This window comes from Heloderma suspectum, chromosome 14 (assembly GCF_057233095.1).
Source record: "Heloderma suspectum isolate Gila_16-S chromosome 14, 16-S_ref, whole genome shotgun sequence".
In the NCBI taxonomy this organism is placed as follows: Eukaryota; Metazoa; Chordata; class Lepidosauria; order Squamata; family Helodermatidae; genus Heloderma; species Heloderma suspectum.
This window is the reverse complement of record NC_139471.1, coordinates 5,374,116-5,401,945: the sequence shown is the minus strand read 5'-3', so window position 1 is coordinate 5,401,945 and position 27,830 is coordinate 5,374,116. Positions and strand designations below refer to the sequence as shown.

General features: G+C 50.6%; 1 protein-coding gene across 3 annotated transcripts in view; it reads left to right on the top strand.

The window, feature by feature from the left end:
• FKBP15 (FKBP prolyl isomerase family member 15) overlaps positions 1 to 27,830 on the top strand; it is a 53,373-nt gene that overhangs the window by 13,309 nt on the left and 12,234 nt on the right. Inside the window, exons 2-19 of one of the 3 annotated variants that reach the window (XM_084820976.1) lie at positions 1,936 to 2,045; positions 4,219 to 4,312; positions 6,599 to 6,668; positions 7,911 to 7,985; positions 8,873 to 8,971; positions 10,585 to 10,734; positions 12,151 to 12,219; positions 13,189 to 13,332; positions 14,227 to 14,369; positions 15,611 to 15,659; positions 16,621 to 16,740; positions 17,170 to 17,263; positions 18,759 to 18,862; positions 19,892 to 19,985; positions 21,088 to 21,197; positions 22,839 to 22,946; positions 24,137 to 24,231; positions 26,222 to 26,324. In XM_084820976.1, the coding sequence (XP_084677102.1) occupies positions 1,936 to 2,045; positions 4,219 to 4,312; positions 6,599 to 6,668; positions 7,911 to 7,985; positions 8,873 to 8,971; positions 10,585 to 10,734; positions 12,151 to 12,219; positions 13,189 to 13,332; positions 14,227 to 14,369; positions 15,611 to 15,659; positions 16,621 to 16,740; positions 17,170 to 17,263; positions 18,759 to 18,862; positions 19,892 to 19,985; positions 21,088 to 21,197; positions 22,839 to 22,946; positions 24,137 to 24,231; positions 26,222 to 26,324 (1,831 nt within the window). Of the gene's footprint in view, positions 1 to 1,935; positions 2,046 to 4,218; positions 4,313 to 6,598; positions 6,669 to 6,844; positions 7,071 to 7,910; positions 7,986 to 8,872; positions 8,972 to 10,584; positions 10,735 to 12,150; positions 12,220 to 13,188; positions 13,333 to 14,226; positions 14,370 to 15,610; positions 15,660 to 16,620; positions 16,741 to 17,169; positions 17,264 to 18,758; positions 18,863 to 19,891; positions 19,986 to 21,087; positions 21,198 to 22,838; positions 22,947 to 24,136; positions 24,232 to 26,221; positions 26,325 to 27,830 lie in introns of those variants that run through there. The other 2 variants (XM_084820977.1, XM_084820978.1) reach the window with 2 other exon arrangements.

Sequence of the window (27,830 nt, the reverse complement as noted above, 5' to 3'; positions counted from 1 at the left end):
CACGAAGAGTCGGACACGACTTAATGACTGAACGACAAACGAAGGTAATGCTCAAGATCTTGCAAGGTAGACTCCAGCAATTCATGGAATGAGAATTGCCAGATGTACAAGCTGGGTTTAGAAAAGGCAGAGGAACTAGAGACCAAATTGCCAATATCCACTGGATAATGGAGAAAGCCAGGGAGTTTCAGAAAAACATCTATTTCTTTTTATTGACTATTCTAAAGCCTTTGACTGTGTGGATCATAACAAATTGTGGCAAGTTCTTGGTGGTATGGGAATACCAAATCATCTTGTCTTCTTCCTGAGGAATCTTTATAACAACCAAGTAGCAATGGTAAGAACAGACCACGGAACAATGGACTGGTTTAAAATTGGGAAAGGAGTACGGCAGGGTTGTATACTCTCACCCTACCTATTCAACCTGTACACAGAACACATCATGCAACATGCTGGGCTTGATGAATCCAAGGCTGGAGTTAAAATCGCTGGAGGAAACATTAACAATCTCAGATATGCAGATGATACCACTTTGATGGCTGAAAGCAAGGATGAGCTGAGGAACTTTATGACGAAGGTGAAAGAAGAAAGTGCAAAAGCTGGGTTGCAGTTAAACCTCAAAAAAACCAAGATTATGGCAACCAGCTTGATTGATAACTGGCAAACAGAGGGAGAAAACGTGGAGGCAGTGACAGACTTTGTCTTTCTAGGCGCAAAGATTACTACAGACGCTGACTGCAGCCAGGAAATCAGAGGACATTTACTTCTTGGGAGGAGAGCAATGACAAAACTTGATAAAATAGTTAAGAGCAGAGACATCACACTGACAACAAAGGTCCGCATAGTTAAAGCAGTGGTATTCCCCATAGTAACCTATGGCTGCGAGAGCTGGATCATAAGGAAGTCTGAGCGAAGGAAGATAGATGCTTTTGAACTGTGGTGTTGGAGGAAAATTCTGAGAGTGCCTTGGACTGCAAGAAGATCAAACCAGTCCATACTCCAGGAAATAAAGCCAGACTGCTCACTTGAGGGAATAATATTAAAGACAAAAGTGAAGTACTTTGGCCACAAAATGAGAAGATGGGATACCCTGGAGAAGATGCTGATGCTAGGGAAAGTGGAAGGCAAAAGGAAGAGGGGCTGACCAAGGGCAAGATGGACGGATGATATTCTGGAGGTGACGGACTCGACTTTGGGGGAGCTGGGGGTGGCGATGACCGACAGGAAGCTCTGGCGTGGGCTGGTCCATGAAGTCACGAAGAGTCGGGAGCAACTGAGCGAATAAACAATAAAGATAAATTCCTGGAGGAGAAGGCTACTAATGGCTACTAGTCCTGATGGCTATGTGCCACCTCCAGTACCAGAGGCAGTGAGCCCATGTACACCAGTTGCTGAGGAACATGGGCGGGAGGGTGCTGTTGCAGTTGTGTCCTGCTTGTGGGTTCCCAGTCGACAGCTGGTCGGCCGCCATGTGAACAGAATGCTGGACTGGACGGACCCTGGGTCTGACCCAGCAGGGCTCTTCCGATGTTCTTATCATGGTTGAATAGGGAAGACCAGCACTGTAACATACTGCCTAAGAACAACCACCGCTGCTCCTCACCGTTGCTGAGCCTGGGGAAGTGGGTTTCCTGTGTTTGAATCCGTGGCCCAATAATCTTTGGGAAAGAGTGCAACAAAATCATCACGCTGAAAGGAAACATGAGCACCTTTGCTGCACACCGGCAGCTTTCCCTGCCTGGGGCCCTCCTGATGTGCTGGACTACAGCTCCCAGAATCTCCTAGCCACCATGGCTTGCTGGGGGATTCTGGGGGTTGTAGTCAAACAGGTCTGGAAGGCACCGGTCTGGGGAAGGCCGCATTACACATAAATGCTTTGTTGTCCTTCCCCCCCCCCCTTCATGAGGTGAGCAAATGCTTCTTCTCTCCACGCAGAGCCAGGCTCGCCTCTCTCTTTGGACTGGATCAGACGGTTACAGGGTCCGGAAATGAATTTTTCCAGTATACAGCACCGAAACAACCCAAAAAGGGTCCACCTGCTACTGGTAAGTAATTGCTTGCGACGCCCCTGCGCTGTAGTAACAGCCCATGCTGTCTTGTCTAGCTGGGACTAGTGATACAAAAACAGAGCATGGCACGCTGGGGGAAGAGAGAATAGATCCCCCCCTTCCCTCTTCTTCGCCCTGAGGCCATGTGTGGAAAATCCTCTTTTTCGAATGATTGGGAAACACTTTATGGAGCATTTTCCATTTCAGCCTGTAATCCGGAGCACTTCACAGGTTTGTTTTCACCAGTCGTTCTGGCCTGGAGTTGCAGAATTCTAAACAGAGCCAGTCTTTTTCTGCTGGAGTGACAAGGTGTGTAACCATTTCTGCTCTTGTAAGGACCCTGAATTTGGGGTTATCAGCTGCAGTGGCTCCTACTCCAGAAGGTTTGACGTCAACGAGCAAAAAAAGCACTGAGGCAGGTTACTGCTCTGTCCACCATCTCCTCGAATGTCTTATCCAGTTCTTCATGTTCTGTCCACAAAAGCTACTCTGTCCCTGCCTGTTTGACTCCTCAGCTGTGGCCTTAAACCCACAGTAGTATTTCTTTCGGTTGAATATGCATTATAGGGATGTTCATTTTTGAGGTTCTTTATCTCTTAAAAAAAACAACAGTGGTGCAGAGTATCTTCCTCCATCTCCGCATAATGTTTACATACTGGGCAGAAACCTAACCAAATTTGGCCACGGTTAAGTTAATTTCACTGCTGTCAATGACTGGAAAGATCTACACCAGCCTTCCTCTGACTTGGGGCCTTCCAGATGTGTTGGGCGGCAGTTCTCAGCATTCCTGAGCATTAGCTATGATGACTGGGGCTGATGGGAGTTGAAGTCTGAAACATCTGGACTGCCCCAAGTTGGGGAAGGCAGATGTACAGAACACTAGCAGTTGAGACAGTTATTCCAGAATTTATTGCATTCATATCCTGCCTTTCCTTCCAAGGAGCTCAAGATGGTGTATATGGTACTCCTCTCCATTTTATCCTCACAGTAAAATGAGGTAGGTTAGGCTGAGAGTTGGTGACTGGCCCAACGTCACCCAGTGAGCTTCATGGCTGAGCGGGGATTAGAACCCGGGTCTCCCCAGTCCCAGGCCAACCCTCTAACCGCTACACCTCACCAGCTCTGCCGTGTACCTTGTCTGGAGTGGTACCTAGCCTGGAGTGAAAAAGGACCGCACAATGTGTCTAGAAGTTCATTTACTTTATTTAGAAACTGTATGCCTTTCCTAGGGAAATGACACACATACCCCATTGAAGATTTGCGGGGGTAGGGGGTGGGAATCACATGTTTGAATGCTCCCCATTGTCAAAAGCACCTCGAATGAAGAAAACAAGCAAGCCAGTCATGGGGAGCGGGTGAACTGAGGCTGGGAGCCTTCACTGTGTCCTGCCAGTCTTCAGTGTAGGCCAGGGTGGGCAGAAGGTAGAGCTCCAGATGTTTTGGATGTCAACTCCCAGAAGCCCCTGCCAGCATGGCCAAGGGGCAGGAATGCTGGGAGTTGAAGGCCAAAACATCTGGAGAGCGACTTTCTGCCATTGGTGATCTAGGGGACATGTACAGGAGTCTTGTAGCACAGCAAACTCACAAACCTATTTGTGCTGCATTAAATTTGTGAGTCTGTACCGTAAGGCAGCCTTCCTCATTCTGGCTGGGAGTTGTATTCCAGCACATCTGGAGGGCACGAGGTTGAGGAAGGCTGCCATAAGGCACGTGTGTGTGTTGGCTTGCCATTGTAGACTAACAGAGTTGCCTCTTGGATAACATGGTGGGGAGACTTCAGACAGGATACCCATCACCTGTAGCCTGAAATCGTTCCACTGTTTGTGCACTGTTAGGTTTTTGAACCTGTCATTCGTTCCAGAGCTCAAACTACAAGGGCAAAGGGGGGTGGCAGTGGCGGCGGCGGCAGGGGGATCCAGTCCACCTTACCTTCTCTACCAGCCCCCTTGGCTGCTTCTTGGTAGGCTGCAGGAGGGGTGTGTGATCTGGCTAAAATTGTAGGGAGTCCAGGAATCCTTCTTTTCTCCCTCCCCCTCCTCTCTCCCCAATAATCTGAGCAACTGGTTTGGTCCTAAATGCAAGGATGTGCAAAGTTAGTCTGGGCAGATGTTTGCAAGCAAATGCTAAACCTGCAACAAGGCTCTAACCCTTCTTCCGATGGCTGCTTCAGCTGCAGGTCCACCAACCCAGAAGCCACCCCCTCCCACGGCCACTTCATCAGTGCCATCTGTCTTAATAGCGACAGCCGTTCAGGCGTATCGATTGTAAGTATTACCGCTGGGGGAAAATTGCCCTGGCTTTATGTCGGCCGAATCCTGAGTTTATTTCTGTTTCATTATTTACTATGTTTCTATGCTGCCCCACAGCCAAAGCTCTCTGAGCGGTTTGCAAAAGTTAACACCAGAAGAATGCAGCCCCGTCAGATATAAAACCTTTACATCTTTAAAAAAGAGAATAAAACCAATGAAAGCACAGAGTAAAAGCCAGCAGCGGGGTAAAGACTGAAAACGCAGTATGCAGTTTCTAAAACGGAAGAACTAAAAATCCTGGGAGAATAAAGGTGTGCTCCTATGCATGTTTATGAGCACGCTCCGGGAGAGAGCGCAGGACTGGACGGCCTGGTGTGCTATGGTCCATGGGGTCACAAAGAGTCGGACACGACTGAACGACTGAACAACCTATGCATGTTTAGACAGAAAAAAGTCCTACAACTCCCAGCATTCTCCCACCAGCCATGGGAGCTGTAGGACTTTTTTCAGTCTAAACATGCATAGGATTGTGCCCTAAGTATGTCTTCACCTGACGCCTCACCTCTGTGTTCAAATCTCACTTTGCATCTCCTTCCCCACCAGTGTTGCCTGCCCTTGGGGCGGGGCAGAGGGGACTGTGATTGGTTTGGCCTTGGCCTGCTGCATCTTCCAGGATTTTGCTCAGAATGGGGTGGAACTGAAATGGAGGGGGCGGGGGCTGAAATAGTAGCTCAAGCTGAAACAGAATTATCCACATTAAATGGACTGGGTATTTTAGGCAGGGGTGGGGTAGGCTGGCCTGGGAGCAGGGAAGGTGACACTTTGTACCATGGAAATCCATGTGATGCATGAATCAAAAAGCACTGAGTGTCGTCATTTGGCAAGGCAGGGCTTGTAGAAGGCCTTGTTTGCACTATTGTCACTTTGGGGTGGTATCCTAAGAGTATAAGAAAAGTGAGGCTAGCTCCCTGTTGAACTTGGTTTATGGTCTGTTGCCAGCACCTGGTGACCAGAACAACTGGGACGGTAGGTCATATACAGGGCGGCCAAGGCTGTTTCTGTGCCAAACCCCGACTGAAATGGATCCATATAATTAGTCTCATCCAAGAGGGCCTGGAGCGGGTTGGCCAGCACCTGCTCAAGGGCCTTTCCCACGAAAGGAACATTTGCCACTGGCCTGAAATTATTAAGATTTTCTGGGTCCAGGGAGGGTTTCTTCAGAAGTGGTCTCACCATGGCCTCTTTGAGGCGGCCTGGGACCACACCCTCTCGCAAGGAGGTGTTCCTCACCTCCCTGGCCTGGCCTGGCCAGCTGCCCCCTCCCTGCTGGTTTTTATAAGCCAAGAGGGGCAAGGATACAGTATGGAAGTGGTTGCATGAACTTGTCAGGCATCTTGTTTACATCCTCAACGTTGTCCAGTTTTCTCGGATGAGTTTCAGTTGGTACGAGGCTGTGCTCTGAATACTTCGCCTGATTCACCTGCTGTAACACTGGAGTCTAAGTCCCAGTGGAGGCAAGAGTTTTTATCCTGGAAGTGCCTAGCAAATGTATTGCAGTAGGCCTCAGATGGATCGACAGTGTCCTTAGGGCCAGCATGTAATAGGCCCTAGACAACCCTGAAAAGCTCCGCTGGGCAGCACAGAGAGGCTTCAGTGGAGGCCTGCTTTTCTTTGCTGCCCTTGCTGCCCCAGACCGTAGGCACACCCCAGTGTTAGATTGCACCCACTAGGAGTTTTTCTCCATCTGCACTCTCATCTGAAGCTGTCTTCTCTTGAGGTAGACCATTAGTCCGCTGGACCCAGCACTGCCTACTCTGACTGGTAGCAGCTCTCCAAGGTTTGTGACAGAGAAGAGTCTTTTCTATCACCTGCTACCTGATTTTTATTTTACTGGGAGATAATGGGGAATTGAAGTTGGGACCTTCTGGACCCGAGACATTCTGCCTCTGAACCAGCCTCCCCGCAACCTGGCACCCTCCAGATGTGTCAGACTGCCATGCTGCATGGGGATGATGGGAGTTGCAGTCTGACACAGCTGGCAGGCGCCGGTTTGGGCAGAGGCATTTCTGAAAGGCTGGAGGATGGAGCGTTTGAGATGGTGGGGAGTGGCGGAGGAACTGCTCTTAGTGTAAGATGGGCAGGCAGCTTGTAGGCCAAATCAGCTGGAGGGTCGCAACTCCCATCAGCCTGAGCCAGCATAGCCCATGGTGAGCGATCATGGGAGCTGTAGGCCAAGGTGTGGCCCTGCCCTTGATGTAAGAGAATGAGAAGCTAAGAGGCTGTTTCCGCTCCTCGTTTCAGTACGAACGGGCAGTACGTGAAGCAAGGCAGATATGGAGCCGCTGTGGTGGGGAGCCAGGCAGCCAAAGAGGTAAGGGATGGCACAGCACGCCGGGGCAAATCTCCCATTGCCTCCTGGTTTCTGGGCCATGTGTGGCGTGGTTTCGGCATCTGTCCCACTCAGCCCAAACAGTGGCATGGACGAGAGCTTTGTTTTCCTTATTTTCTGGCCTGCTTTTCTATAAAAGTATCCACAGCAGTTTAGAAGTGAAAGAAAGAGTAATTAAAATATCCTATTGTAACTAGGATATCCCATTGTAATAAAGCCAAGGTATGTGTAATTGGAATAATGGCATATAAACAGGAGAAGGATTATTCCTTATTCTTCTCCTGTTTCTCTCTCTTCCCTTCCCCTTCCTCTGTTTCCCTGTTTTTATTTTTAGATTGTACTTGGCATAGTGACATGTCAGTTCTGTTCCTTATCAAGCACCATGTATGTAGATGGCACTATAGAAAAAAATAATAATAATTGGTCATCACTAGGGCAGGGGAAGGGAACCTCTGGCCCACAAAGGTTTTCCATCCATCCTGGGCTGGCCTGGGCTCCCTCTGTGGGCTGCTCCCCAAGCCTCTCCATTATCCTGGAGGCTACCAGGGAAGGAGACAGGAAGAGGAATCCTCTTGTTATCTCCGATCCGCGATCAGAGATAACAAGGGAATTCCCCTGTGTGCTGCCCCCTTCTGGGGGAGGGCATGCACGAAGGGGAATTCCCTTGTTATCTCCGATTGCGGATCGGAGGTAACAAGGGGATCCCAGTTGGGAGGGGGAGCAACGCACTCAGCCGGGGCTGATGGGCGCTCCTGCAAGCGCTGGTCGAGTTGGGTACCTGTTTCATGCCTGCTGTTGGGGCAGTGAGTGGCAAGGGGAGGGCCTCGGAAATTCTTGCAAGCACCGGGAAGGGAACGCCTGCGAGCGCTGGCCATTTCCCTCCCCCTTGCACGCTGCCCCGATCGGGATGGTGAGCAGCACGTGAAGGAGGCGCCCATCCAGTTCGGCTCTGCCGGCCCCACGTCCTCGCCCAGCGAGAGAAGGTGCGGGGCAGGTGAAGCCCTGGCAGATGCACCGGGTGGATCATCAAATGATGCTGGAGGGTGGGGCCCCTGCAACGTCATTCGGCCCTGTGGTGCGCTGGCTGGGGCTCACGCATCCCCCCGACGTTATTGCCCACACCCGAGTTGCGGTTATTGCATCACCTTTGGGTGCTTCAGAACGGCCAGCCCCATAGCTCTAGCTCAACTTTTCGTTTTCTTCTCTCCCTCACGCGGAGTCCAGTATAGAATCCTCCTTTATATCAACCAGCAGCAGCAGATGGCAGCCGCCAGGATCCATCCAGGCTTCGTGCTCACGGTAAGCCTCAGCACTGAGGCCTCCAGGAACCACGGCATGTTCTGAAGGCGCACAATGCAGCCACCGTGACGAGGATAGTCTTGTCTCGGGCTGGCCGGTGCTGGGACGGGAGACCCCTGGGGAGTCCCGCAGACACTGCTGAGAGCTCCGCCACGGAATAGAGACGGGATACCAATCAACTGCCATGTGTTCAGAAGGCCGCAGGTGCAGCCCCTGGCAGATCCTGTGGCGCGGTTTTTTTAAAAAGGAAAAAGGCTGAGGTAGCAAACGGTGAGGAAGATCTCTGCCTGAGCCAGTGCTGGGAGAGATGGGCAAATAGACCTGGTTCACACAACATGGCAAGCCAGAGTATGGGTTGAGCATGGGTTGGCGTTGAATTGTGGCTTGTTGTGTTGTGTGAACCCAGCCGTGCCAACAAACTGTTGTTAACCACAAACAACCCACTGTTCATAGCCCAAGAACCCATGAGTTCTCTTCGTGTGTTGTGCGTAGTTAACAAACCATGGTTCATTAGGGCAGCTGGATTCAGACAGCACAACAACGACCCACGGTTCAACAACAACCCACACTCACCCGGTACTCTGGCTTGTTGTGTTGTGTAAACCCAGCCATCGTCTGACCGGGCATAAGGCACCTTCCCACATCTGTATCCTACAAAGCGCTCTTGCTTTGAAAGGCAGCAGAGGGATATTTTCAATAATAATTTAATTGTGCACGACCAAGAACTTTCTTTTCTTCTCAGTGTGCGACTTGTTTTTCTTCCTTCGCATTCTCCAGTCCACCTGCTTTAAAAAAAAAAGTCTTTAGCGATGTCCATAAGTCGTAAAACGTGGCTGCTTTCAGCAGAGGCCAGCCACTGCTCCGATCTTGAGGTCTTCCTCCCACAGGTCCAGCCCAACAATTTCAGCACGTTCTACGATGATCAGAGGCAGAACTGGTCCATCCTCTTCGAGTCGGAAAAGGTGGCCGTGGACTTCAGCAAGCAGGTGCCAAAGACGCCCTGGGGGCAGGGGGTTAGCGCCAGTGGTCCCTGCAACGTTGGGGTTTGCAAATGCTAGACCTCGCCACTGGGAGGACTTAATGCACCCTTTCCCAATCTGGTGCTTTCCAGATACATTTAACTACAACTTCCAGCATCCCCCTGCCAGCTAGGTTGATGATGAGGCAGGTGAAGAGGGCATCACAGGCAGGAGAAACGAACTCCCAGTTCATTCCTGTAGTCATGATGGTGCTATGATCAGAGTGAGTTTAAAATACTAAGCTGCCCACCCCCAGAATGTTTTTCTTTCCTTTTTTAAATCAGGAGAGCCCCCTCCAAAAATATTTTTTTAATAAAAAGCTGAGGAATGTTATGGCACCAGGTTCTCCTTCCCATTCCTGAACCTGTGGCTGATTAGCTGTTCAGCAGGCAGGAAGAGAAAGCAAGGCAAAGGAGTAGCGGAGAGAGAAAGAGAGAGCCTAGACATTGGAGGGGGAGGAACAGCAGGATAAAGGGGGGAGTGAGTGGGAGAGAAAGAGCAGGGCTAGCGGCTAGGAAGGAAGAGAAAGAAGGCGGCTAGGGATGGGGAAGGGAGAGAAATAGAGAGGGATGGTGTTGGGCGAGAGAGATAGTGAGGCTAAAGGCTGGGAGTTGAGAGTGTGCGCACGCAAAGGGGAAAGGTCTGTGTGGACGGAAGAAGATTGGGTGGGCCAGGAAGCAATTCTTTCCTTTCCCCCCTCCGTCCCAGCCTCGAGCCTCACGATGTCTTTCCCACCCCCACCTCTTGACTAGCCAAGCCCGCCGGCAGCCATTTTGTGACTAGCCATATCTTCCATGGGAGCCATTTTGTGGTGGTGCCCACAGCAGTTCCTCAAATTCCCAGATGTGCCTGAGGGTCCAAAAAGTTTGGGGACCTCTAGTTTATGCTGTAAAGCATGGGAGGGGAACCTCCAGCCCAATGTGGGGATGTCCAGTCCAGAGGGTTGCACCCCCCCTACGGGCCCTGCACCCCCCCCTACGGGCCCTGCACCCCCCCCCTACGGGCCCTGCACCCCCCCCCTACGGGCCCTGCACCCCCCCTTACGGGCCCTGCACCCCCCCCTACGGGCCCTGCACCCCCCCTCCCCCTGACCTCGGAAGAGGAATCCCTCTGCTCCCTCTGATCGGTGAGAACAAGGGGATTTCACCACACACCCTGGGACGGGAGTGATGTGGGAAGGAGGCACCCTGCTCAGCTGGGAGCGGTTCCTACCTGCACCAGCTGAGTCACTTTCTCTGTGGCTCTCTCTGCATTGGGGGGGGGGAATGGGCAGGGCATGATGATGTCGTGGGAGGGGGTGGGGCCCTGGGGTGACTCACTGTGACATCATCCGGACCCCGGACTGAAATACATTACCTGCCCCTGCTGTGAAGTGCCTCATAGATTGGTGGCACTGCAGAGAGAGACACATAGGCCTCCTTGTGCTGGAGCCTCACCTCCTCTGGAGACATCCGCACAGCCCCCACAATCCCTCTGAGCCGTCGGGGGCTGTCCATATGTTCAGCATGGGGCAGGGGCATGGGCAGGCTCTGGCTCGTACTGACCCGAGGTCACGAAGGGCTCGCTTCTTCCTCTTGCAGCTCTGCATCGCCAAATACAACAGCAGCCCTTCCCCGGACGCGGTGCTGTACCAGGATCTGATCCTCGGAGAGGGCCAAAGCGTGGAAGTCGGCGATGCGCTGGAGGTGGCCTTTACAGGCTGGCTGTTCCAGAACGGCAGCCTTGGGCAGGTGAAACAGGGGAGAGAGGGTGGATGATGCTGTTTCTGTTGTGATAGGCTGCTACTGTTGAGACCAGGGACAGGCTGCTGTCAGGCCAAAACATCTGGAGGGCCACGACTCCCATGATCCCTCACCATTGGCGGTTCTGGCTAGGGCTGATCGGAGAACACAGGTGCAAAAGCGGGGGTGCATCCGAAAGAGACCCCAAAATCGAGAGAAACGTCTGACGATGCTAGAGCGAAGATTTTATTTGTGAAAGGCCCCACACGTTTTGTCCTGTTTTTATTTTAAGGCTTTCTTCAGGGGGTTATAAAAACAGCTGCAGAAATTCGTATAACAAATGTCTCCTGCTACAATTCACCGGCGACCCCCTGAAGAAGGCCCTAGGGTAAAAATAGGCCCAAAGTCTACAAATAAAATCTTGTTTCTGGCATTCTGAGACGTTTCTCTCCATTTTAGGGCTGTCGGGGGGCCAAAGTTCTGGAAGGCCACGAATGGCCCACCTATGGTTTAGACTTTACAAACTGCCTTTTTCTGCAAGGAGCTCAAGGGGCAGCCTTTTGAGCCCCTCAGTAACCTTACCAAAGCTCGCCCGGCTTGCTTCATAGCTCATTTCGGATTTGAACGTACGTTTTCCGAACCAAGTCCCAGTGGTTTGCTGGCACTGCACTGGTTATGTATCAGCTTTTGCCTGGAGATCGTAGCTGCTATCCCAAGATCTCTGGTAGAGAGGGTTTTCCTGCCCTCCAGCCGTGCAAACCCTTTTTAACTGGGGATGCCAGGAATCGATCCTGGGGCCTTCATGTCCTCATATTGCTGAGTTATGTCCACACCCAGAGATAAGATGGCTGTTCCTCAGCTTCTGTTCCCCAAGCTGTAAAAATGAGAGGTGAGGTGACCGTTGAGGCCTCTTGCCTGGGCATTGGCCAAATGCCACGCCAGGATGAAATACAGAGCTGGCATCAAGAGTAGGCACGGTTGGGCGTCTGCCGAGGGCGCACACCCTAGCAGGGGCCTGCGGACTAAAGCCCCCTGGAGTTGCTCCTCCTCTTCCCCATCGCAACCTGCTTGCTCCCCTGCCTGTCGCTCTGGCCCAGGCAACGGAGGTGGTGAGGAGGAGGAGCAGGAGACGCCCTGGCCCTCTTGCTCCCTGGCTCTCCGCCTGTCAAGCAAGCAAGTGGGAGCAACGAGGAGAGAAAGGATGAGGAGCGAGAGCAGCTGGCGACAATGGTGGGGAGGCAGATTCACTGAGGGAAGGGGCCCATTGGGGGTGTCTTGGACAAGGGCCCCCCAAAACCTGGAGCCTGCACTGTTGACATATCAGCGTAAATCTACTCAGTGTCTTGTGTAGCAGGATTGGAGCTGCTTGGCGTTATGTGACACAACGTTTATGGCCTTCATCTCATTGGCCTTCCGTTTTTACAGGTGTTCGACTCCAACGCCAACAAGGACAAGTTTCTGCGCCTAAAGCTGGGCTCTGGCAAAGTGATCAAGGTAGGAGGTGGGATAGCCCTGCATGCTGCTGGGATCCTGGCTGGAGACTTGTTTGTTTTGCCTCCCGCTTCAAAGCTGAACTGTGCAAAAGCCGCAATGACAATAAACGCTTTGAGTTCAAACCTAAAAAAAAAAAAAAAAAGTCTGGCTCATATTGGACCTACAGAGGGTGGGGAATATACTCACCAGTATCTGCTGATGGGGAAGGTCGTGTTGGAGTGCGTATTGGCCTCAGTGGCATGTTGTCCTTCTTTAAAGCAGGGGTGGGCAAAGCTAAAGCTCTCGGCCTAATTTCAAAAGCACTCTGCAAGCTAACTGTTCAGACTTCTGGCAAGAGTGACCTGTCTGTCCTCTGGCAGCAAGCTGAGTGCAGAAGGAGAGGGAGAAAGAGTGAGAGAAGGGGGGTGCGAGAAACAGAGTGAGACAAAAGATGGCGCACCACTGGCATGTGCCCCCCTGCGTTATCTTGAAGAGAATGTGCCCCTTGAAAGAACAGGTCTTTTGGACTGCAACAAGAGCGCAGAACGTCTTTCAGCCCGAGGGCCAAATTCCATTTCAGACAACTCTTGGGGGTTGCATTCCAGTGGTGGTCGGGGCCAAAGGGAAAAGACATGGTTCTAAAATACGAGCCCATTTTAGCTTAAAAGTTCCTACTTGCCAGTAACTCAGCCTTAGGAGAGGTATTTCAACCTTTTTAGAATGGGGGGAAAACTGCACAAAAGCCTGGAAACCAATAAATGATCAGTTGTCAGGGGAAATGGGGTGGGCCTAGGGGAAGGGTATGTGGCTATTTGCCCCCCTCCCCCCCCGGTAGGCTGATTTTGGCCCCTTGGCCTAAGGTTCTGCACCCCTGGACTACACAGTAACCATCAAGATTCCTGTGTGCTAGTCTGCCTATCTTGTATCTATCTTGGGCTGTCCTCCCCAAAAATGTGTTTTCTCCTTGGTTCTCCATTTGTGGAACCAAAGGGCTGGGAAGACGGGATGATTGGCCTGAAAAAAGGAGGGAAACGCTTCCTCCTCATCCCTCCGGCATTGGCGTACGGGTCTCAGGGAGTCACAAATCACGTCCCCCCGGACTCAACTCTGGCCTTCGAGGTGGACGTCAAGCGGGTGAGTGTTCCCTTCCTAGCACTTTTCCCTGCGGGGAGTGTTTCTGTGTTCCTTGGGCAGCCCAGATCTCACCCTGTTTCGGCTTGTAATGCGGACCTGGCTGGGGAAGCCCCCCCGCTCAGAAATGAGAGAAATACTCCTTCAGTTGTGGAGGTGATGGATCATCCGTCGTCTTGGAGTGGCAGCAGCTCTTGGTCACTTCAGAGGCAGGGCTGTGCAGACGACTTCCTGCTCTGTTCCCTTTGGTGGGAGGGGTCTCCCCACCCCAGTTCCAGTCCTGCCTGTTCCGACATGATGCTAGTCCGCCCCAGTCTTTCAACAATCTCAGTAGAGTCACAACCTGGACTTTAGGAAGTCATGACTCCCTTTTGAGCCCATTACCAATGACTTAGGACCAAGCTATCTGAAAGCCTACCTTTTCCCATACGAGCCTGCCCAGGTTTTAAGACTTTCTGGGGAGACTCTTCACTCGGTCCTGTTGCCATCAGAGGTGTGTTTGGTAGGGACACGAGAGAGGGCCTTCTCAGTGGTGACTCCCGGGCTCTAGAAATCCCTGCTGAGGGGGCTAAGGGGTCGGCTCTCTGCTGTCCTTCTGCCAGCAGGCCAAGGTGTTTTTATTTACTTTCACATGTAAGCTGGTCTGTTGGGTTGGGTGCAGTTTTTCTTCTGTTGTTGTGTTTTTTATTTGTTTTTATGTTACATTTTATTTAAAGTTTTGTTTTTAATTTGTATTTTATTGTTGGCTGCCTTCAGTGCCACTTTTTGGTGGAAAGATGGGGCATAAATCAAATGAATAAGTAATAAATTAAGACTTGCCAGTTGTTTGCAGGAATAAAATCCCGAGGCAGCTGTTGCCTTTGGCAAGACTCCATGATGCCCCTTTTGTTCCCTCAGGTGAGGCTTGCCAAGGATGCGGGCTCCAACGGGCAGAGCCTGGGTCCCCGGGAGTCCCTCGCACCTTCCCCAGGACCAAGCCCAGAAAACCCCGTTATGGACCTGGCAGGGTTGCCTCCCTCCATGCTACCTCCAAAGCCAGGGTGAGAAATCGGAGTGTGTCTTGAGCTTTTGAACTTTCCCTTGCCCAGTTATTCTTGCATCCCATTACACTGTCGATATTGCCCGCTCCATGATTAAAATACAGTGCAACTCACACAACTCAGCGCTTGGTGGCTAGCGAGCCTCTCGTGCGCCTGTTTTGCTTCTGTCGCACAACCTGCCCTGTGTTATGCTGAGGCAGGCTTCCCCAACCAGGCGCCCTCCAGATAGGCTGGACTACAACTCCCGACATCCCCAGCCAGCATGGCCCAATGGGGATGATGGAAGTTGTAGTCTAGCACATCTGGGCGGTGCCAGTTTGGGGAAGGATGTGAATTTCTTTTTAATGAGATTATTATTATTAATAATTATTATTGCTAATGTTAATTAATATTGTTGTTAATATTATTATTAATAATAATTTATTATCCTTTCTCCCTTTTAAATAATAAGGTTTTACTGTTATGTGTTGGTATTCCTTTTTGTTGCCAGTCTTTTCAAATTTCTCATGGGGAAAAAAAGAGCTGCGTGTTGTTTTTTGGTTCATTTTTTTTAAAGACATTTCTAAGAAGGTGAATGGATGGGGAGTGGGCTGTGGGGTCAAATGCTCCCTCCCTCCCCTTCATCTCATGAATTGCCCCCTTTCTTCCCCCACCATGGCTTCAACCGTAGGTTCGATCGTAACCAGGTTTTCCAGCCTGCTTCAAATAGTGATTGTGAGTACGTATGCCAGCCTCCCCCAACCTTGTGTCCTTAAGAAGTTTTGGATGCCAATTCTTAGCATTCCTGACCATTGCCCATGCTGGCTGGGGACAATGGGAGTTGAATTCCAAAACATCTGGAAGGCACTAGTTTGGGGAATGCTGGTGTAGACTTTTTAGCTTGAGCCATGGTTAGCTGATCATTCGCCATGGTTACGGCGTGTGTGTGTGTGTGTGTGTGTGTGAGTGATTCATGCATGAGGAATGAGAAGCTACAGTGAGAGAGAGCACAGTCCTACATCCTTTCCTTGACCCCTCAACCATGGTTAGCATTAGAGAGAGGCAGTGCTACATTTGCATCTGCTCACTGTCTCTTTTCTGATGATAATACATAAAATAATAGTAAATAGCCAAGTAGCCCTGCTAGACAGAATTACCCTTTAATCAGGCCATGTTTGAATGCTGCGAGCATTTTCAAGCCCCTAAAATATACCCTTCCTTCAATGCTCAGATGTATTAATGCTCTCCTCTACCTGCTGCAGGGAGCCGGCTGTGCGTTCCAAATCCAACTCCATCAGTGAGCAGCTGGCGGTAAGTCTCCAGCTGGGCCAAATCTGCACATATGGTTTATTAGTCTGTTGATTTTGAGGGTTGTGCCTAAAACAACCACAGATAGGACTCATAGAATAATAGGGTTGGAAGGGGCCTATAAGACCATCGAGTCCAACCCCCTGCTCAATGCAGGAATCCCACCCTCGTCTCGATTGCCTCTGGTGCGGGAGAGCCCACCACCTCCCCAGGTAACTAGTTCCATTGTCGTATTGCTCTAGCAGTCAGGAAGTTTTTCCTGATGTTCAGCCGGAATCTGGCTTCCTGTAACCTGAGCCCATTATTCTGTGTCCTGCACTCTGGGATGATCGAGAAGAGATCCTGGCCTTCCTCTCTGTGACAGCCTTTCAAGTCCTTGAAGAGCGCTAACCCCCTTTTAAAGCCATCCAACTTGGTGGCCATCACTACATCCTGTGGCAGTGAATTCTGTAGTTTAATTCTGCGCTGTGTGAAGAACTTCCTTTGATCTGTCCTGAATCTCCCACCTATCAGCTTCATGGGATGACCTGTTGGGTTCGAGTATTATGAGAGAGGGAGAGAAATGTCTTCCTATCCACTTTCTCCAAACCATGCATAATTTTGTACACCTCTGTCACTTCTCCCCTTGATTCAGTATTTAAACTACTGTATGGGTAAATATTTAGTAGATGAGAGCACCTGAACAGATTATTTTTTAAAATTTAAATTGCAATAAAAACATTTTAAAAAGAGAGAGAGAGAAGCCCAAAGTTACCCAGTGAGCTTCATGGCCCAGTGGGAACTTGAACCCAGATCTCCTGTGTCCCAATCCAATACCGCTACACTGCAGTCCCAGTCTAGCACTCTAACCACTACACCATTTAACTAATAACTAATAAAATTAATTTGGTTTCTGAAAAGCCAGTGCTGTTGGGGATGAGCAAATTGTGACCCCCAGTCTCTCTTTCTGTCCTCCCCCCACCAGAATCCTGATGTAGCAAAAGCGAAACTGATTTCACGCATGGCGAAGATGGGACAGCCAATGCTGCCTTTTCTCCCCGGTACAGCTCCAGCCCAGCTTGACTCGAGTGACTCAGAAATAGAGGTACGCTTGCTCCCAAATTCAGAGAGACTGCTGTTGAAGTTCAGGTTGGTCTCAGGGATGGCTATTGAGATCCAAGAGACATTCCAAACAGGTTTGGGGGCTGAATCTTCATTTGTTTTTCATTTTTTTTATTCTGAAGCTCAGGACAGCAGATATTCGACTGGCTGGCTAAGGCATGCTGGGAGTTGTAGGACATTTTCTGTTTGAACATGCATAGGGTTGCGTTCTAAATAAATGAATCAGTCAAACTAAACATCCTTAAAAGTCTGAGGGCGCAATCCTATTCATACTTCGAGAAAGAACAGTCCTGCAACTCCCAGCATGCCTCAGCCAACGTGGCTGGCTGGAGCATGCTGGGAATTGTAGGAGTCCCAGACAGGACCAACAGTGAGCATCCGCTGTGGGGATGTGTTTTGTTTTTTGTTTTAGGACCCAAACACCGTGCGAGGGACAGCGCAGCCCGCAGCTTCCTCACCCCTGAAGCTGTCCCCGCCAACGACCCTCCCTCAGATGACAGTGCAAGGTAAAGAGCATGTCCACATCTTATCAGTGTGCTGCGCATAATCGCCAGCACTGCTGGTTGACTGCTTGAGGATGCATCAGGGGCAGTAAAGTAGGCCTTCTTGACTGCCTCCACTGCCAGGCAGTCGGTGCGATCAATTTATTTATTGAAACTATTTCTATATGGCCAGTATCTCATTGTAAATTTTGTTCTTGTTGCAATTGTTTCAAAGTTTGTATGTTAGAGATTCTATATTATGTTTTTATTACCTTGTATTGTGATGTGTATTTTTTGGTAACTGCCTAGAGAGCTTCGGATGTTGGGTGGTATAGAAATGAAATTATTATTAATAATAATAATAATGCGTGATATCCTAAGGTTTCCAAGCAGTTTACACCAAAAACACAGCATAAAAGCCAATGGAAAAACAATATAAAATAATAAACACCTTAAAAACTTTACAGAAACAGTAAAGATAAAGAGCAGAGGAACTACCAGTCAGGGAAAGACTGGGTAAACCAATGAGCCTTCAAGAGGTGTCTAAACCTCGCCACAGTTTCCGTCTCTGGAAGCACATGTGGGAGAGTGTCCCAGAAGGTGGCTGCCACTACCAAAAGGGCCAGCGTATATGCTGTTATCTGATGACATGCTGTTGGTCGTGGGACGACCTGCAAGGCCTCCTCAGAAGATCTCATTGGTCGATTTGGTGTTTATTTGGGAAGGCGGTCAGCTAGGTATGCTGACCGCCTTCCCAAGTAAACACCAAAGGTGTTTAGGGTTTTGAAGGTCAGCAACGAGACCTTGAATGTGGCTCGGTAGTTAATAGGCAGCAGTGCAGTTCTTTTAACATGGGTGTGATAGGTGTACTGCTCGGTGTCCCCATGAGCACTCTAGCGTTCTGCACTGGCTGCAGCTTGAGGGTGGCCCCTCAGAGTGTGCATCACAATCGTCTCATCGTGAGGTTCCCAGTACATGGGCCGCTGTAGCTTGGCTATCCATGTCCAAGAATGGGTGTAGTTGGCCCACCAACCATAGTTTGTTAATGCGCTTTTCTGAATGTAAGATTATGCACTCTTAGGGCCCAGTCCTACGCATGTTTGGACAGAAAAAAGATTGCGCCCTCGACGCGTGTTCTGTCAGTGTCTTGACGAGTCTTATACTGTAGCCATTACCAGTGCTGGCCACTACCATAGCCTTAAGGGCAGGCTTAGACCAGCTTCTGCTGAATTAATCTGCCCCCAAATCATCCTCTGAGCCCCCCACCCCACCTGCCTTTCTAGGCTCCTCTGCCTTCTGAAGGCTTATGCCTGTTTGATGCCTGGTTCAGCCGTAACACAGTTTTCCCTGTCTAGAGCTGGTGGCTGATATCGGATCAGGCACAAACATGGCCTGGTGTGATGACATGGCACAGATTGTGGGGATGCAGGGTGGGCAGGGAGCATGTCCTATCCACTGTAAGAAACGCAACCTCTTTGTATGAAGATCGTTCATGTTGATGCCTCTGGTTTTTCCTCAGTACCTCAGCCAGCTGTCTCCGGGCTCCATGTGCCCTCAGCTGCCATAATGCCTACAGCCCTACAAACGCATCCAGCTCTACCTGGAACTGCTCAGAGCTTTCAGGTTTGGAGGGGCCAGGTGTTGGAGTGGGGGGGCTCTTCCTTGGTGGACAAGACAGCCCCAGGAGTGGGGAAGGGGAGGACTTGGAGGAGAAATATGCCCCATGTCAAGCAGCTTCCATCCTTGCAACCGTATGTTTGGTCTTCCTTGGATTGCCTCTGTGGTGATCCCCTGAGGAGAAATTAGGCCCAGGAGGCCTGGCATCACTAGCACCACATTGGTTTTTCTCTGTGGTGATCCCCTGAGGAGAAAATTAGGCCCAGGAGGCCTGGCATCACTAGCACTTGTCTCTATGGTGGTCCTCTGAGGAGAAAATTAGGCCCAGGAGGCCTGGCGTCACTAGCACCACATTGGTTTGTCCCTGTGGTGATCCCCTGAATAGAAAATTAGGCCCAGGAGGCCTGGCATCACTAGCACTTGTCTCTATGGTGGTCCTCTGAGGAGAAAATTAGGCCCAGGAGGCCTGGCGTCACTAGCACCACATTGGTTTGTCCCTGTGGTGATCCCCTGAATAGAAAATTAGGCCCAGGAGGCCTGGCATCACTAGCACCGCATTGGTTTGTCTCGGTGGTGTTCCCTTGAGGAAAACATTAGCCCTGGGAGGCCTGGCATCAGTTCCACTGCTTTGCCATGGACCTATTCTATGGGCCTAGGACAACTTTCCATCCAGTCTCAGTTCCTCATCTATAAAAGGAGGAAGGCTACGTGACCTGCCTCACAACACAGGTAGCAATTCTTCTGCGCTAATCAAAAAAGAGGGCTAAATTGATGAGAACTAGTACAATTAACAGCCCTCAGTTCAAGTTCTAAATTGGATGGAAGCAGTTTGTCATCTTAATAATGCTAGTACTTCAGCTGAACGATGGGCTCCAGTACTACAATTGCAACCTCTGCCTCTGCGTCATCAGCTTCACAGCTCTGATGGAACCATTGCAGGAGGAGGATGTCAGGATTTTGCCTCTTTCTCTGTCAAATGCCGTGCTGTCACCTGACTTCTCCTTCTCCATCCCCCTCACTCTCCCGTGTTTTCAGCCATATGCAGGGATGACATATGCCTACCCACAAGCCACCGCTGCAGCTTCCCAGCTCCAACCGGTTGGAGCAATGTACCCAGCTCCCTTCCAAGGTACGTTCAAACCATGTACCACCTGGGATTAGGAACTGCTGTAGTCCACTTAACTGGCCATGTTCACACAGACTGATAAGCCAGGATTCTGCAGAATCCTGGCTTGTTGTGAATGAGTGTTATGCTGATACAGCTAACAGCTTGTTTGCTCTGGCTTGGCTCCTGCCTACTATTGTGACTGGTAAACAGAGCAGGAATTATTTGTTTAGAACATAAGAGCCATGCTGGATTAGACCAAGGGTCCATCTAGTCCAGCATTCTGTGCACATAGTGGCCAACTGTTATGTCTTCCAGACTGGGGATCCTGGCTTGTTGTTCCCAGAGAAGCCAGGATTCATAAACCAAGAACAAACTTGGTTTTGCGATTCTGGTGTAAAAGGAGTGACCAGCCTGGATCCCTGGTTTGGAACACATGGTAAACAAAACCATTCCTGTTTTCTTTAGGGAGTTGTGCTAGCAGGGAGGAGCCAAGCAGGAGCGAATAGGCTGCATGCAGCAGCCTGCAGTGCATTCACAATAAGCCAAGATTTTCCAGAATCCTATCTTATTATTCCCCTGAACGTGGCCTCCATGCTAGGTAGTGTTAAGCATGCTCCAGGCCTTATCCCCCTCCATGTCTGCAAAATGGTGGTGATCACTCTGGCCTACCTTGCAGGATTGTTTGTAAGAATTACTGAGATAATAACTATTCACATGTCACAGTTGCAAATTGTGGGTTAATTAACCCATGATTTGCCAGGAATGCCTGGAGCTTCTGAGCCATTTCTGGTTGAAAAACAACCTACGAACGACCCCTTCAAACTGCACAAAAGCTGGGAAACCAACGAACGATCAGGGGATAGGGTGTGAGGCTGTGGATCTGGGTAACCCAGAGGGCTGGATTTGGCCCACGAGCCGGAGTTTCAGCACCCCCTGGTCAAGAAATTCATCGCTACTGCCAATACCTTCTTACTGGGATGTTGAAGGGTGAATGTGTCCCTTTTCCCTGCCATTTCTGATTGGGGGAACCCTCTGTTTTCTCCCCCTCATCCTGTCTTGATGGCTTCTGAAGGGATTTTTGTTTTGTTTGTAACCTTGCACGTTCTCTCTTTTCCTGTTGCAGCAGCTGGAGACATCGGTTCCTTCCTGATGACGGAGGCGCGGCAGCAGAACACTGAAATCCGCCTGGCCGTCGGCAAAGTGGCCGACAAGATGGACCAGCTGGTGGCCAAGGTAATGCCAAACTCCAGGCATGCTGATTTGGCATGGGAAGGACTCCCTTGCTAGATCCAACCAAAAGGTCTGTCATCTTGCTTCCCGATGGAGTCAGCCAGATCTCTCTGTAAGCTCACGAGCTGGGCAGGAAGGTGATGGACATCTCCACTCTGTCCCCATAGTTAGAGGTACAAGGGGGGCTGGCAACAAAGTGTTCACCTATGAGCTGGAGGACTCGGGCTCCCTGGGACCCTCTCTCCCCTCCCTGGTTTTCTTCCTGAATCCTCCCTCCCTCCTCGCAGACCGAATGCAATTACTTTTATTTACTTATGTCAGGGATCCCCAACCTTTTTGGACCCATGGGCACATTTGGGAATTTGAGAAGCTGCTGTGGGAATCACCACAGATTGGCTCCCATGGAGGATGCGGCTAGTCACAGAATGGCTAGTCAATGGTGAGGGGTCTGGCTAGTCAAAAGTGAGCTACAGAGGTGGGGTGGGGAGAGAAATAGCGAGGCTGGGAAGGGGGAGAAAACAGCAAGGTAGAGGGGAGGGAAAGAGTGAAGCTAGAGTCTGGGAGGGAGAAGGAAACAGCAAGGCTGGAGGCTGGGAGCAGGGGCGAAGCTGAACTAAAGAGGTGGGGGAAGAGGATAGAGGTTGGGAGGGGGGAGAAACAGCAAGGCAAAAGGGGAAGAGGGGTGAGAAAGAGCAAGTCTAGAGGCTAGAAAGGGAGAGAAAGAAGACTGCCTTAACATCTTTCAAGGTTTTTATTAAAACATTTTTGAAGCGGGGAAGGACTGGAGAGCTACATGGATGCTGTTGGAGGTCCCTCTGAGGGCGCCATGTTGAGGACCCCTGATTTATGTATTTTAAAATATTTCTAGGCTGCCTTCAGGGCCGGAGATCCCTCCCAAGGTGGCTTACAACAATAAAATCCCAGGCAGTAAAAGCCCACACAGGGTAAAACAGCAAAAATTCATAAAAGCAAAAAATCGCCAGCAATAAAACATCTGGCCCAGACATTACTAAAACCTACAACACAATTGCAGCTACCAACCATGAAACGTACTTGGGAGAAGGCCAGAGGAAACAAGTAAGTCTTCAGGGCCTTCCGAAGAGCTTGCAGGAATAGGGCCCCATTCCAAACGGTTCTTCATGAACGTTTCTTCTCACTTGCCCACCTCGGAAGGCAGTTAACTGGGCACGTACATGGAGAGGGCCTTTTCTGCACGGGCCACACACCTCTGGAATGGGTTTCTGCTCCTGACCCTTCCTACCAATGCCTTGCTCCCATCCCTTCCTATTTAGCACACCCATGTGCAGGGGCAGGCAACCTTTTGGGCTCGTGCACCCATCTGCACATTTGAGAAACTGTCCTCTGAGAAGGAGGGAAAGCCAAAGCCCTGCATGTGGCACAGATCTGTCTTGGCCAGCACTGGAGCGGCTGGAGGCCTTTTCCTAGCCTCGGATTCGGGAGGGAGCAACAGCTTCCTCCGTGTGGTGGAGCTGCCATTTCCCCCTCCCTGCTTCTCACTTTGAGTTAGTGGCTTCTTGCAGTGGGCAGGTGCACAAGTACTTTGGCCCAGGTCTGATCCAGGCTCTGCTCTGCTCCTTCGTGCTGCCGCTCAAGGCCGTGCCTCTCCCCCCCTCCCCCCTGCAGGTGGAAGAGCTGCAGAAGCATAATTCTGGCCACAGTTTGCTTCCTGGCATCTCCTCTGTGACTATGGAAACGGCCATGATCATGAGCAACATCCAGCGCATCATCCAGGTAAAGAGAGTTTGAGCTTAAGAGCATCTCAGGGGAAGGAGAGAGAGAGCCCTGTCTCCATGCTTCCCCATGAGAGAGGTGTGCGTGTAGCTCAAGCTACATAACGTTCTTTCTCTAACCTTGGCCTAATACCCCATTATTGCTCTCTGACACTCTAGATGAGGACTGTTTCCTGGAAGTTTTTTAAATATTGAGTTGATACGGTCTCAGGGTTTATTCTTGGAGATGTCAGAGATCTCTGCAGGCAACATTTTGAAATTTTAACCCCCGAACAAGGCCCAGTATAGGGTACAGGGCTGAAATGCATTGGGCTACCCTGAGGAATAAAACTTTTCTTTTTACATCCCAGGACTTTGTTTCTCCTTTTCACCACCCAACCTTTTTGGGCCAGTGAGCACATTTGGAATTGGGAGAGAGTGTCGTGCGCATCCTCACAAAATGAGGTGCCATGGTGGTGGGGCTTGCCCCTTCGCAAAATGGCTGCCATGGTGGGCCTGGCTGGTCACACAACACTCATTTCCTACAAGGCAAACTGGTGAGGCTAAAATAGAAGTCATTTGCTGAAGAACCGAAGTCCAAGACAGAGGTGTGGTTTGAGCTCCAAAATGCAAAACTGTTCTTTGGAAGCCAAATAAAGATGGTGCTGGAGGGGAGCCCTTTGCTTTGCAGCATGCCAGCCTCCCAGTTATTTTAATTAAAAAAAAACGTTAAGAAATAAAAATCAGGAGGCCGGGCAGGTACCAAGAGAGCTGTATGTCAGGTACATTTAGTCCTTCCGTGTTTTTTTGTGTGTGTTTAGATTTTTATGCTGCTCCTGGCTTTTACTTTGGTTTTATTCTGTCTTTAAACTTTTAAAGGTTTTTCTATTAATGTTTTTTTCATGTTGCATTTTATGGCTTTAATTTTTGAGAACCACACAGAGAGCTACTGGGCCGCCTAGAGGTGTAATAAATAAGATAGATCCTGAAGGCAGGGAATCTGTGGCTGCAGTGAGCAATAAGTGTGGCATTTGCAGTGGATTTCAACCTTGTGTTGTTGGCCTACAACTCCCATCCATCCCTGATCCCTGGCTGGGGATGATAGGAGTTGTAGTCCACCCACCAGGGACCCGAGGCTGGGAACTGCCAGGATAATGCCAAGACGACAAAGGCTTCGTAATGCTTCCTTGACGCGTCCCATTGATGCTGCAGGAGAACGAGAGGCTGAAACAAGAGGCCTTTGAGAAGAGCGGCCGCATCAAGGAGCAGAACGAGAAGATCAGCGAACTGATTGACCGCAGTCAGAGGTGAGGAACCTCCTGCTCAGTTCTGCCCTCCGTCAGAAACACACACTTGGGATTGCGGCTGGACCTGAGCTTCGTAGGCCTGTCGCCCAGCTTCCGGGGAAGGCAGCTTGCTTAGGTCTTGCAGGAGGTTTCATTCTGATAGCATCTTGCCTTGTAAACACTCACTCTACCCTTCTGTACTCTTTGGAGATGCTTCTTCATTCAGTTCAGGCACCCAAATGTCCTGCCATGCTGGCTGGGGGTGATGGAAGTTGTGGCCCAATACATCTGTTCAGCACAAGATTGGGGAAGGTTGAGCTAGATGGTTTCTGTTGTTTCAGATCTCTCTCTCTCTCTCTCTCTCTGCGGATTTTTAAGTGTGGTACTTTGACGGAGCCTATTGGTGGGACATGCCATCAACCACGAATGGCCACTTACTGTGTTCTCAGGTGTCTTATTCTTTAGGCAGTAGTCTGTGAGCCAGATGTGTATTTTGACCCCTTCTTTAGTGGTCCTGCAGGTTTCATCCAAAAGCTGGTGTCTTCCAGTTGTAACGGAAGTACAGTGGTTTTCGCCTTGGGACCTATTTGGGCCAAAAAGCGACTCATAAATGTATAAATGAGTAAAATGTGTTCCAGCATAATGTTTCATACAAGTATGCGGTAATTAATTTGTCTCTCCTTTTTCATCTGCTGCACCTGAAGCAGTGTAGAGAGCAGTTCAGCCAGTCATCCTGAAATTACCCATTACAGCTGATATATAAAGATGAACACAGACGAAGTGGCCATCCAGTCAAGCAGTAGAAAGCCATCTAGTGGGGTCTAACATCCCAAAGGAGGGTGAAATAATATCAGGTTGGATCCAGGATCTGCCTTCTGCTTATGGAAGATGCATCTGCCCGATTTGCGGGGAGGGGTTCCCCCTTTTCCCCTTGCAGCACGGCTCACCCCATTCAGCAGGATTCCCCAACCCCCTCAGTGTAGCATTTTGGGGGGCTGGAGGGGCTGCCATGGGCAGGAGAGGGCAGGGAGGCCTGCTTCTGCCAGCCCAGCTGCACCCACCTAAATTTGGATCCAGCCCAGCATTGCGTACTTCTGGAGCACAGAGAAAGAGGGACACCAACAGATCATGGAGACGGTTACAGACGGAGGGACTGTAGCTGATTAGCAGAGCACCTTCTTTGCATGCAGAGGATCCTGTGACGGGGAGACCTCTGCCTCAGACCCTGGGGAGCTGCCTGCCAGTCAGAGTAGACCAGGAGTGGGGAACCTCTTTCAGCCCGGGAAACCACCAAGCCAACTGTGAAAAGCTGGGAAAGCACCCAATGAACGGTGGTTGGAGGAGAGGGGGTGGGGCCATATGGGAACCCCAGGTGGGCTGCATTGGATTCCCAGGCCTGAGGCTCTCTGCCCCTGGAACAGACCATTCAGGGTAGCTTGACAAATAGTCTGACCTGGAATAAGGTAACTTCCCTGGGGTGGCCTTTGAAATCTCGCATGCAAAAGCGAAGCTATGGGAAATCTGGATCAAAACTGAAGTACGGCTGCCAGGGTACAGCTCCAAGTAGGTTTGGGGGCCACACTTGGCCCTTGGGGGAGCGGCACACGGGGGAATCCTCTTGTTATCTCCCATCACAGTTTGGAGATAACAAGGGAGGTCCTGCAATCACTGGATGGGCAGGCTTCTCTTGTCCTCCTCCTTCCCCTTGCAATGAAGGCGAAGAACATGTGAAGCTGGGTTCAGTGACTGCCTGTCCCCCGTCCTCCTCCCTGTCGGTCACTGCTGCCTGTGGGCCTGCTCCGCTGGGAGGCAACCCACGTGCAGCAAAGTGGTTCCTCGTGGGACATCCATTTGGCGCGTCTGCCGGGACCAAAGTGTGTCAAGCAGCCCCGCCCCGCCCCCTTTGACATCATTGGGCCTGTAGAGAGCTGGGTGGCAGGGGTCATCCCCCCCCCGATTTTAGTTGCTCACCGCTGATACAAATCCACACCCGACCTCCCCCCCACTCCAGGTATGTGGAACAGAGCAACCTGTTGATGGAGGAGAGGAACAACTCACTACAGATGAACACGGAGCACACGCAGGCACGGGTTTTGCATGCTGAGCAGGAGAAGGTAAACCCCAGCAGGGACGGAAGCAAAGGTGTTGCGAGACGGAGTGAGCCCCCAAGGTCCTGCCCCCTTGTACTCTTGTGTTTTTTAATCCAGAAGTATTGCCGCCCTCCGGATCTGTGCTCACGATCCCTAGTGCAGAAGAGAATCCCAGCTTTGCTCCGTAAGCTCGTGTCGATAAGAAGGGCAGCGGGGGTGGGAGACGAAAAGAGATTTTAGAGATCCTAAAAAAAAAAAAAAAGGGCTTTTAATTTGGGGCCCTTTTTTCAATGTACCAAAGAAAGAATTGGAAGCAATCAGAGCAGGCTGTCCTGGGGATACTGAACGACGCGAGTCTCGTCGTAACCTTTAGGGAACTGTGGGAATCGTAGCAGGCTGAATGATAAAGGAAGCAGAACAAAACGTCTTTTGAAAACCTCGGCCAACTTGACTGTGAGCACAGCAGGGCTGTGAAATTATTGAGCTATAGCTAAAGTCAGCATAGCTGGCTGGGGGAGTATGGGCATTGTAGCCCAACATATCCGGAGGTCCCCAGGTCAGGGAAAGGCTGGCTAAATCTCACTGAGTGATCGTACATCTATGCCTGCATTGGAGTTCGTTGCTAGAGCAAAGGATCCTGAGTTCCTGTACTTGCTAGGCATTTCACTTAGGTGCTGAACCCCTGGACCACAGAATACCCACAGGGTTCCTCGTTGCAGAATGCCCTCTTTCCTCTTTTAATAACTCTCTGTCTTCTCCCCCCACCCTTTGCTTTTGCTCCTGGTGGTGTCAACTTTCCTCTCCTGTCGCTGCTTTTTCTCCCTAGTGCAAGCTGCCACTGGATCAGGGGTGGGACCAGGTGAGGCGTTGTCCTTGGATGACTGGATAACCTGGAATTCTTCCCCCCACCTCCCCCATTCTTTCTGACTTACCATTTCTGACCCAAACGGCTCAAAGCTCAGCCCACCTCCACGGGTCTCTGATCGCTATGCCTCTTTGCCGGGATGTCCTGGCATCAGCTGTGGGGGAGTCGGGCAGCTGGGGAGAGAGCGAGACAAAGGCCAGAGCGCTGCACTCTGGGTTTCATCCCAGGAGCACGTGTTGGGCGTCAAGCTACTGGCCTTGAGTATAGGTGTAGATTTTCTTTTTGTTTGGGGAGGGGGGCAATGAAGAGTCGGACACGACTTAACGACTGAACAACAACAAAGGCAACCTGATGCCCTCCAGATGTTTCGGACTACAATGCCCAGAACCCCTGACCAGTCACCATCTTGGCTGGAGTGGGAGTTGTAGTCCAAAACTTCTGGAGGGCAGCGGTTTGCCTAAGCCTGCAACTCTCTCACAAGCTAACAAGCAAAAGAACACCAAAGGGTTCCCAGCGGACTGCGTACCAGTGCAGTCCTCTGAATGTGCCCCTCTTGCATCATTTTGGGAAAGCCTCATGGGACCTCTTCCTTCGCCCCTTCTCTCCCTTCTCTTGCGTTGCAGGCAGTGGTGTAGTGGCACCAGGGCTCTCAGGGGCGCAGCATC